Here is a 12,149-nt window from a genome sequence, read left to right as displayed (position 1 = left end):
AGACATGATAGAGGTATACAAGATAATAAGAGGAATAGATAGAGTGGATAGCCAGCGCCTCTTCCCCAGGGCACCACTGCTCAATACAAGAGAACATTGCTTTAAGGTAAGGGGTGGGAAGTTCAAGGGGGATATTAGAGGAAGGTTTTTTACTCAGAGAGTGGTTGGTGCGTGGAATGCACTGCCTGAGTCAGCGGTGGAGGCAGATGCACTAGTGAAGTTTAAGAGACTACTAGACAGGTAGACTGTCAGACAGCAAGATCTTCTGGAAATGCTTCAAGATCTTGACATAGATGGGAAAGATAAACATTTCTTAAGAAACTTAAGGACCAGACAGCATCTATCAGAATAGAAGGAGAAGTGAGTGAGTATGTGAATATCATGAGAGGAGTCAGGCAAGGTCGTGTCTTTTCGCCAGACTTATTCAACCTGTATAGTGAAAATACCTTAAGTATCAAAGACATCAAAGGATTCACAATATAAATAATATAAATAACATCAGATACACTGATGACATAGTACTGACTCAGAAACAAAACTTCAAGAACTACTCACTATAGTGGCAGCAGTAAGTAATTGCAGAGGCCTCTCAATCAACACCAAGACAGAAAGCATCTCCAGAAAGACAAGCATCCCACAATGTGTGACCAAGATCGGAACTACAAGCATCAAACAAATCAACAAATTCAAGTATCTTGGCAGCCTAATAACAAGTGATGGCAGATATCAAATACAGAATAGCAATGGCGAAAGAAGCTTTCCGAAAAAGTGAAGACCATATTAACAGACAGAAAGATGAACACGCACACTAAAAACAGCATACTGCAGTGCTACATTTATTCTATCCTGACTGATGGAAGTGAATGCAATGGAAAAGAGACTAGAAGCAGCTGAATTATGGCTCTACAGGAGAATGTTAAGAATATCACGGACCACACACACATCAAATGAAGAAGTTATCAGAAGAGCCCAAGCAGTTCGATCACTCATACCAACAATAAGAGAAAGACAACTCAGATTCCTAGGGTACATCATGCAGAGAGATGAACTAGAAAAACTCATACTCTCTGGAAAGACCGAGGGGAGCAAACCTAGAGGAAGACCTCGGCTTATGTACATAAAAAGCATAGCCAGGTGGCTGCACATCGAGGAAATGGAAGTCATCCAAAAAACGAAGGATAGATCTATATGGAAAACCATGGTCACCAAAGTCCGCATCGGAGACGGTATCTAGACAGACAGACTAGACAGGCTTTGCGGGTCGGCACAACAATAATGTGGGCCGAAGGGCCTGTACTGTGCTGTACTATTCTATGTTAAAGAGTCAGCACAATGTTGTAGACCCAAAGTCTCGGTCCCGGCCTCCAGCCCAGACTCGGTACCCCGGACTCACCCACGCTCTCGTTGAAACGTTTCAGCGCCGCTCTGGGGAACGACATTGTGCCGGTGCGGAGCCCAGGCCAAGTCCGGAGCCGGCGTCGGTCACTCGGAACTCGGGTCCCGGTGTCTCCTTCGGCCTTCTGCTGCTCCAACCGCCGTTACTTTGAATTTCTCTCACGTGATTCTATTGATCAATCAGAGGAGCTGGTTGTCATCACGTGGTGTGTATGGCCCCGCCCATTTCCCTGGGGAGGCCGTGGCCCCGCCCCCAACCCGCGCTCTCTGCCGCCCCCTGCCCTCCAGAACGGATCAGTGCAGTAGAAGCGCTTCAGAGTCAGAACCAGAATCCTTTATCATCGCCAAGAACATAGACACATACAGGGAATTTGATGCCGGTTTTCAGCTCTGCATGTCTGCGCCCAGCACAATCCCAGGCCAACCAATGGACCATAAGAGCAGAATTTGGCCGTTCAGCCCATCGAGTCTGCTTTGCCATTCCATCATCTCTGATTTACTATCTCTCTCAACCCCAGACTCTTGCCTTCCCTCCGTAACCTTTGACACCCTGACTAATCAAGACCAATAAAGCTCCACTTTAAATATACCTAATGACTTGGCCTCCACAGTCAGCCGTGGCAACAAATTCCACAGATTCACCACCCTCTGGCTAAAGAAATTCGTCCTTATCTCAAGGCCTGGAAGGTCATCAGGGACACCAGTCACCCCAACCATAAACTGTTTCAGCTGTGTCAGTCTGACAAACAGTACCGCAGCATTAAAGCCAGGACTAACAGGCTGTGAGGCAGCTTCTCTCTACAAGCCATTAGACTTATAGATTCACATATCTGTGCATTGAAGGAGTCAAAAAACAAAGATTTTTACGCCCTCACGTCGTGGGACAGATGTAAGATTTAAATAAATTCAATTCAAAGTCCCTCTATTCTGAGACTGTACTTTCTGGTCTTAGACTTTCCTATTAAGACCATAAAATATAAGAGCAGAATTAGGCCATTTGGCCCATCGAGACTGCTCCTCCAATTCATCATGGCTGATCCATTCTTCCTCTCAGCCCCAATCATTTGCCTTCTCCTTGTATCCCTTCATACCCTGACTGATCAAGAATCTATCCGCCTCTGCTTTAAAAATATACATAAAGACTTGGCCTCCACAGCTGCCTGTGGCAACGAATTCCACAAATTCGTCACACCCCAGCTAAAGAAATTCCTGCAACATACATCAAAGTTGCTGGTGAACGCAGCAGGCCAAGCAGCATCTATAGGAAGAGGCGCAGTCGACGTTTCAGGCCGAGACCCTTCGTCAGGACTAACTGAAGGAAGAGTGAGTAAGGGATTTGAAAGCTGGAGGGGGAGGGGGAGATCCAAAATGATAGGAGAAGACAGGAGGGGGAGGGATAGAGCCGAGAGCTGGACAGGTGATAGGCAGAAGGGGATACAAGAGGATCATGGGACAGGAGGTCCGGGAAGAAAGACGGGGGGGGGTGACCCAGAGGATGGGCAAGAGGTATATTCAGAGGGACAGAGGGAGAAAAAGGAGAGTGAGAGAAAGAATGTGTGCATAAAAAAGAGTAACAGATGGGGTACGAGGGGGAGGTGGGGCCTAGCGGAAGTTAGAGAAGTCAATGTTCATGCCATCAGGTTGGAGGCTACCCATACGGAATATAAGGTGTTGTTCCTCCAACCTGAGTGTGGCTTCATCTTTACAGTAGAGGAGGCCGTGGATAGACATGTCAGAATGGGAATGGGATGTGGAATTAAAATGTGTGGCCACTGGGAGATCCTGCTTTCTCTGGCGGACAGAGCGTAGATGTTCAGCAAAGCGGTCTCCCAGTCTGCGTCGGGTCTCACCAATATATAAAAGGCCACATCGGGAGCACCGGACGCAGTATATCACCCCAGTCGACTCACAGGTGAAGTGATGCCTCACCTGGAAGGACTGTTTGGGGCCCTGAATGGTGGTAAGGGAGGAAGTGTAAGGGCATGTGTAGCACTTGTTCCGCTTACACGGATAAGTGCCAGGAGGGAGATCAGTGGGGAGGGATGGGGGGGACGAATGGACAAGGGAGTTGTGTAGGGAGCGATCCCTGCGGAATGCAGAGAGAGGCGGGGAGGGAAAGATATGCTTGGTGGTGGGATCCCGTTGGAGGTGGCGGAAGTTACGGAGAATAATATGTTGGACCCGGAGGCTGGTGGGGTGGTAGGTGAGGACCAGGGGAACCCTATTCCTAGTGGGGTGGTGGGAGGATGGAGTGAGAGCAGATGTACGTGAAATGGGGGAGATGCGTTTAAGAGCAGAGTTGATAGTGGAGGAAGGGAAGCCCCTTTCTTTAAAAAATGAAGACATCTCCCTCGTCCTAGAATGAAAAGCCTCATCCTGAGAGCAGATGCGGCGGAGACGGAGGAATTGCGAGAAGGGGATGGCGTTTTTGCAAGAGACAGGGTGAGAAGAGGAATAGTCCAGATAGCTGTGAGAGTCAGTAGGCTTATAGTAGACATCAGTGGATAAGCTGTCTCCAGAGAAAGAGACAGAAAGATCTAGAAAGGGGAGGGAGGTGTCGGAAATGGACCAGGTAAACTTGAGGGCGGGGTGAAAGTTGGAGGCAAAGTTAATAAAGTCAACGAGTTCTGCATGCGTGCAGGAAGCAGCGCCAATGCAGTCGTCAATGCAGCGAAGGAAAAGTGGGGGACAGATACCAGAATAGGCACGGAATATAGATTGTTCCACAAACCCAACAAAAAGGCAGGCATAGCTAGGACCCATACGGGTGCCCATAGCTACACCTTTAGTTTGGAGGAAATGGGAGGAGCAAAAGGAGAAATTATTAAGAGTAAGGACTAATTCTGCTAGACGGAGCAGAGTGGTGGTAGAGGGGAACTGATTAGGTCTGGAATCCAAAAAGAAGCGTAGAGCTTTGAGACCTTCCTGATGGGGGATGGAAGTATATAGGGACTGGACATCCATGGTGAAAATAAAGCGGTGGGGGCCAGGGAACTTAAAATCATCGAAAAGTTTAAAGAAATTCCTCCTCATCTCCTTTCTAAAAGGGCACCCCTCTAATATGAGGCTGTGTCCTCTGGTCTGAGACTCTCCCACCAGAGGAAACATCCTGTCCACATCCACTCTATTAAGGCCTTTCACCATTCAGTGGGTTTCAATAGGTCATTCTTCTCATTCTTCTGGATTCTGGTGAATACAGGCCCAGAGCCATCAGATGCTCTTCATATGACAAGCCGTTCAATCTCAGAATCATTCTTGTGAACCTCCTGTGAACCTTCTCCAGTTTCAGCATGTCCTTTCTCAGATAAGGGGTCCCAAACTGCTCACTATGCTCCCAGTGAGGCCACACCAGTGTCTCATAAAGTTTCAACTTTACATCCTTGCTTTTATATTCTAGTCCTCTTGAAATTATTTTCCCTTGAAGAAACCATGCTGGTCTATTTTATCACATGTCTCCAAATACCCCGAAACCACATCCTTAATAATCGACTCCAACATCTTCCTAGCCGCTGAGGTCAGACTAACTGGCTTATAGTTTCCTTTCTTATGCTTCCCTCCCTTCTTGAAGAGTGGAGTGACATTTGCAATTTTCCATTCTTCTAGAACAATGCCAAAACCTAGTGATTCTTGAAAAATCATTAATAATGCCTCCACAATCTCTTCAGCCCCCTCTTTCAGAACTCTGGGGTGTACACCATCTCGTCCAGGTGACTGATCTACCTTCAGACCTTCCAGTTGCCCCAGAATCTTCTCTGTAGTAAAGGTAAATTCACACCTTTCATGCCCCCTGACATCACTATCCTGCTAATGTCTTCCACAGTGAAGACTGATACAAAATACTGTTCAGTTCATCTCCCATTTCATTGTCCCCACATTACTACCTCTCCAGCATCATATTCCAGGGGTCTGGTATCAACACTCACCTCTCATCTACACTTTATGTATCTGAAAAATACTTTTAGTATCCTCTTTAATATTATTGGTATCCTCTTTAATATTAATGAATGTCTTTAATATTATTGGTACTTCTGGTATCCTCTTTAATATTAATGAATGTCTTTAGTTGCCTTCTGTTGGTTTTCAAAAGCTTCCCAATTCACTAACATCCCATTAATTTTTGCTCTATTATATGCCATCTCATTGGCTTTTATGTTTGCTTTGACTTATCTTATCAGGCACAGTTGGAACTTCCTTCATTTAGAAGACTTCTTGCTCTTTGGGATGTATGTATCCAGCTCCCTTCCGGACACTCAGTCTCACTTGTGACTCCTTGTAGCTGTGTGCACGTGATGGGTACTCCCGGGTACCCACTTTGACAGGTGGGCTAAACTGGGTGAGAGTAGTCAGTGGGCCTCATTCTCTGGTGAGATAGGGACATGCCTGTCCTCACATGTGAAGTGATGTCTGATGGATTGGACGGATGAGATCAATAGTGAGATGCAATGGTCAGGAGGGTGGGACTGTACGGCTCTGGAGTGTTCTGTAGAGAGCAAAGGCCATGACAAGGCACAGAAGCCATCGTTATCTACTGCACCCAAGGAAGACCTCAGTTGTGACTACTCATATCACCAGACCCAAATTTGTGAGCTCTGAAAACAGTGGAACGGCCACAGTACAATGGGTTTTCCTCTTTAGAAGCACCCCTGCACAGGAATGCTTTCACCAGGGCCAGATGACGAGCAGCTCAGTACAGTGAGCAAGGTGAACCAAGGTGGCTGGGAGTAAGTCAGGGGGTATCTCGGGAAGCGAGCTCGAGTTTATACAGTGCAGAGCCTGCTGAGACACGAGGGACTCCAGCTGTTGTGATCCAGAGTGAAAACAATCCACTGCAGGAATTCGGCAGCTGGAGCAGCATCTGCTCCAGGTAAATATACCATCAAAGGACACAAATATACACCACTGAGATTCACTTTCTTCCAGGCACTCACAGCAAATCCAAGGAGAAAATAATAATAAATATTGAGAATATGAGGTGAAGAATCTTTGAAAGTGACTCCATAAGTTGAGGGAACATTTCAGTGATGGGATGAGTGTAGTTGAGTGGTTATCCCCTCCATTTGAGGTAGTAACTGCTCCCCAACGTGATGGTGTGAGTACTGAGGCTCATGTACTTTGTTCCTGATGACAGCGGTGTGAAGACAGCATGCTCTGGATGGTGGGGCAAAAGGATGGTCAACACAGGGGATCAGACCATGCATCAGGGTTAAAGTCTCCACAGGTGTGGACTGACTGGCTGAGTTCTTCCACCCTCTGTTTTGTCAGATTTCAGTTTGATTGATTGATTTAGCGATACAGTGTGGAGGAGGACTTTCCAGCTGTTCAATCACACTGCCCCAACTCCGATTTATCCTAACATAATGAGTGCCAAGGACCAATTAACATGCCCAGTATATTTTTGGAATGTAGGAGAAAACCTGAGCACCTGGGAACACCCAGACACTGCATGGGGAAGGTGTAGAGAGACTCCTTCTGGAACAGGAGGGTGTAGAGAGACTCTTTACGGAACAGGAGGGTGGAGAGAGACACCGTACGGAACAGGAGGGTGTGGAGAGATTCTGTACGGAACAGGAGGGTGTAGAGAGACTCCGTACGGAACAGGAGGGTGTAGAGAGACTCCGTATGGAACAGGAGGGTGGAGAGAGACTCCGTACGGAACAGGAGGGTGTAGAGAGACTCCGTATGGAACAGGAGGGTGGAGAGAGATTCCGTACGGAACAGGAGGGTGTGGAGAGATTCTGTACGGAACAGGAGGGTGTAGAGAGACTCCGTACGGAACAGGAGGGTGTAGAGAGACTCCGTATGGAACAGGAGGGTGGAGAGAGACTCCGTACGGAACAGGAGGGTGTGGAGAGATTCTGTACGGAACAGGAGGGTGGAGAGAGACTCCGTACGGAACAGGAGGGTGGAGAGAGACTCCGTACGGAACAGGAGGGTGTAGAGAGACTCCGTACGGAACAGGAGGGTGTAGACAGACACCGTATGGAACAGGAGGGTGTAGAGAGACTCCGTACGGAACAGGAGGGTGTAGAGAGACTCCGTACGGAACAGGAGGGTGGAGAGAGACTCCTTACGGAACAGGAGGGTGTAGAGAGACTCCGTACGGAACAGGAGGGTGGAGAGAGATTCCTTACGGAACAGGAGGGTGGAGAGAGACTCCGTACGGAACAGGAGGGTGTAGAGAGACTCCGTACGGAACAGGAGGGTGTACAGAGAATCTTCAGAAGAGCCGTGGATCACTCAGGCACTGCACCGGGAGGTCGTACAAACTCTGCTTACAGAAGGTCGGTCAAACTGAACTCTGTAACTCGTCGAGCTGCCGTAACATATTGGCCATCACATGCACAGCGAAATATTAGCATTAACAACTAATGCACTCTGTTTTTTTCATACAAAATATCTTTATTACAAATTCAGTGTGTTATATACCAAACAGTGACTAACACAATTACTTCACTACAAATAGACAATACACATTAAACCAAAATGTTTCCATCTCTATCAATGATGGCAATTACCCCTTCGGGAGCACAACTGTCCCGGAACGCCTGTGATATCGCCGTGGACTATGCGTGTTCCTTCTCAATATTTACCCGGGCACCAACAACCAATACACTCTGGGGACAGGTCGCAAGTGGCACACAATCTGGTGCCAACAGAACATTCCTACCATGTTCAGCAGAACAGCGCAGAACACAACACAGCGTACGCAGCTAAGAAATGCCAGCGAAGTATGCCCTCTTTCTCCCTCCCACCCGCTCAGTCTTCCAACCCCAAGACAGATTGGCTTCGGCCTCCAGCAGACTTGCCGATCCACAGGCATCAGACTTCGACCTTCACAGTGGAACGGGCTCCAGCCATTCGGCCTGTAACTCTAGATTTACGATCCACCTTTGGCAATGACCCCAGGACTCAGCTATGACAGCAACTGAGGACCCTGGATAAGGACATAACACCCGGCATTAAACTCCAGGCTCACCAACTGTCGTATCCAGCGGTCACTGTCGCTTGTCGCTGCTGCCTGCGCTGAACTCCAAGATCCACAGAAAGTATCACAGTAAAACTAAATTCACCTGCCCGTCCCAACTTCATTCCGTAAAACGCGACGGTGGAGAATCTGACACCTGTCACCCGGACAGCCACAGTTTTCCAATCGATTTGGTAAATAAGCAGCTTACCAGACAGGTGGTACTCGACAGAAGCTGGGCTGACTTGCAAGATCCATTTCCAGGATACATTTGTAAAGGGGAATGAAATAATTGTTACTCCGGATTACCATATAACCACATAACAATTACAGCACGGAAACAGGCCATCTCAGCCCTTCCAGTCTGTGCCGAACTCTTACTCTCACCTAGTCCCACCGACCCGCACGCAGCCCATAACCCTCCATTCCTTTCCTGTCCATATATCTATCCAATTTAACTTTAAATGACAACATCGAACCTGCCTCAACCACTTCTGCTGGAAGCTCATTCCACACAGCTACCACTCTCTGAGTAAAGAAGTTCCCCTTCATGTCACCCCTAAACTTTTGCCCTTTAACTCTCAACTCATGTCCTCTTGTTTGAATCTCCCCCACTCTCAATGGAAAAAGCCTATCCACGTCAACTCTATCTATCCCCCTCATAATTTTAAATACCTCTATCAAGTCCCCCCTCAACCTTCTACGCTCCAAAGAATAAAGACCTCACTTGTTCAACCTTTCTCTGTAACTTAGGTGATGAAACCCAGGTAACATTCTCGTAAATCTTCTCTGTACCCTCTCAATTTTGTTGACATCTTTCCTATAATTCGGTGACCAGAGCTGCACACCATACTCCAAATTTGGCCTTACCAATGCCTTGTACAATTTCAACATTACATTCCAACTCCTATACTCAATGCTCTGATTTATAAAGGCCAGCATACCAAAAGCTTTCTTCACCACCCTACCCACATGAGTTTCCACCTTCAGGGAACTATGCACCATTATTCCTAGATCCCTCTGTTCTACTGCATTCTTCAATGCCCTACCATTTACTATGAATGTCCTATTTTGATTAGTCCTACCAAAATGTTGCACCTCACATTTATCAGCATTAAACTCCATCTGTCATCTTTCAGCCCACTCTTCTAACTGGCCTCAATTTCTCTGTGAGCTTTGAAAACCTACTTCATTATCCACAACTCCACCTACCTTAGTATCATCTGCATACTTACTAATCCAATTTACCACCCCATCATCCAGATCAATAATGTATATGACAAACAACATTGGACCCAGTACAGATCCCTGAGGCACACCACTCGTCACCGGCCTCCAATCTGACAAACAGTTATCCACCACCACTCTCTGGCGTCTCCCAACCAGCCACTGATGAATCCATTTTACTACTGCAATATTAATACCTAACGACTGAACCTTCCTAACTAACCTTCCCTGTGGAACCTTGTCAAAGTCCTTACTGAAGTCCATATAGAAAACATCCACCGCTTTACCCTCGTCAACTTTCCTAGTAACCTCCAAAAAATTCAATAAGATTTGTCAAACATGAACTTCCACGCACAAATCCATGTTGGCTGTTCCTAATCAGACCCCGTCTATCCAGATAATTATATATACCATCTCTAAGAATACTTTCCATCAATTTACCCACCACTGATGTCAAACTCAAAGGCCAATAATTGCTAAGTTTACTCTTAGAACCTTTTTTAAACAATGGAACAACATGAGTAATACGCCAATCCTCCAGCACCATCCCCGTTTCTAACAACATTTGAAATATTTCTGTCAGAGCCCCTGCTATTTCTACACTAACTTCCCTCAAGGTCCTAGGGAATATCCCGTCCAGACCCGGAGACTTATCCACTTTTATATTCCTTAAAAGCGCCAGTACTTCCTCTTCTTTAATCATCATAGTTTCCATAACTTCCCTACCTGTTTCCCTTATCTTACACAATTCAATATCCTTCTCTTTAGTGAATACTGAAGAAAAGAAATTTTTCAGAATCTCCCTCTTCTCTTTTGGCTCCATACATAGCTGTCCACTCTGATTCTCTAAGGGACCAATTTTATCCCTCACTATCCTTTTGCTATTAATATAACTGTAGAAACCCTTTGGATTTATTTTAACCCTACTTGCCAAAGCAACCTCATATCTTCTTTTAGGTTTTCTAACTCCTTTCTTAAGATTGTTTTTACATTCTTTATATTCCTCGAGCACATTATTTACTCCATGCTGCCTATATTTATTGTAGATATCTCTCTTTTTCTGAACCAAGTTTCCAATATCCCTTGAAAACCATGGCTCTCTCAAACTTTTAACCTTTCCTTTCAACCTAACAGGAACATAAAGATTCTGTACTCTCAAAATTTCACCTTTAAATGACCTCCATTTCTCTATTACATCCTTCCCATAAAACAAATTGTCCCAATCCACTCCTTCTAAATCCTTTCGCATCTCCTTAAAGTTAGCCTTTCTCCAATCAAAAATCTCAACCCTGGGTCCAGACCTATCCTTCTCCATAATTATATCGCAATTAATAGCATTGTAATCACTGGACCCGAAGTGCTCCCCAACACATACCTCCGTCACCTGACCTATCTCATTCCCCAACAGGAGATCCAACACTACCCCTTCTCTAGTTGGTACCTCTGTGTATTGCTGCAAAAAACTATCCTGCACACATTTTACAAACTCCAAACCATCCAGCCCTTTTACAGTATGGGCTTCCCAGTCTATGTGTGGAAAATTAAAATCTCCCACAAGCACAACTTTGTGCTTACTACAAATATCTGCTATCTCCTTACAAATTTGCTCCTCCAATTCCCTCTCCCCATTTGGTGGTCTATAATACACCCCCATAAGTGTTACTACACCTTTCCCATTCCTCAATTCCACCCAAATAGCCTCCCTAGATGAGCCCTCTAATCTATCCTGCCAGAGCACCACTGTAATATTTTCTCTGACGAGCAAGGCAACACCTCCCCCTCTTGTCCCTCCGATTCTATCATACCTGAAGCAATTAAATCCAGGAATATTTAGTTGCCAATCACACCCCTCCTGTAACCATGTTCCACTAATAGCTACCACATCATACTTCCAGGTATCAATCCATGCTTTAAGCTCCTCCACCTTTCTTATAATGCTCCTAGCATTAAAATAAAGGCATTTAAGAAATTTTCCACCTCTTACTCTCTGTTTATCAGTAACAGTGCAAACAACTTTACTATTTTCTTTTTCTTCCTTCTCCCCTACATCTGTTCCTACACTCTGGTTCCCCTCCCCCCTCGTATCTAGTTTAAATCCACTGGAGCCTCTCTAGCAAACCTACCTGCAAGAATATTTGTCCCCCTCCAGTTCAGATGTAGACTGTCCTGCTGGAACAGGTCCCACCTTCCCTGGAAAACTGCCCAATTATCTATAAATCTGAAGCCCTCCCTCCTGCACCATGTCTTCAGCCATGTGCTGATCTGCGCTATCTTACTATTTCTAAACCCGCCTGCATGTGGCACTGGTAGCAATCCTGAGATTGCTATCCTGGAGGTCCTGTCCTTTAACTTGGCGCCTAACTCCCTAAACTCACCTTTCAGAACCTCCTCACCCTTCCTACCCACGTCATTGGTCCCTACATGGACCACGACATCCGGCTGCTCACCCTCCCTCTTGAGAATACCGAGAACTCAATCCGAGATATCACGGACTGTTACTGGCCCTTTCAATTGTGACCTGAGTGTGTTTGGAAGGATTAAGGATTAAGGATTAGTTTTATTT

The 12,149-nt window shown here is 46.1% G+C and overlaps 1 protein-coding gene across 2 annotated transcripts in view; it reads right to left on the bottom strand.

Annotated features, from left to right (window-relative positions):
• The window catches only part of hmmr (hyaluronan-mediated motility receptor (RHAMM)), a 98,774-nt gene extending 97,232 nt beyond the window's left edge, over positions 1-1,542 (bottom strand). For both annotated transcript variants that reach the window (XM_063052630.1, XM_063052631.1), the window contains exon 1: positions 1,394-1,542. In XM_063052630.1, the coding sequence (XP_062908700.1) occupies positions 1,394-1,439 (46 nt within the window). In that variant the 5' untranslated portion in view covers positions 1,440-1,542. The remainder of the gene's footprint in view (positions 1-1,393) is intronic.
• Between the last annotated feature and the right edge of the window lie 10,607 nt (positions 1,543-12,149).

The sequence above is a fragment of the Mobula hypostoma genome, chromosome 7 (genome assembly GCF_963921235.1).
Source record: "Mobula hypostoma chromosome 7, sMobHyp1.1, whole genome shotgun sequence".
Lineage (NCBI taxonomy): Eukaryota > Metazoa > Chordata > Chondrichthyes > Myliobatiformes > Myliobatidae > Mobula > Mobula hypostoma.
Note: the sequence above shows the minus strand (reverse complement) of the source record. Positions and strands in the feature narration are given on the sequence as shown.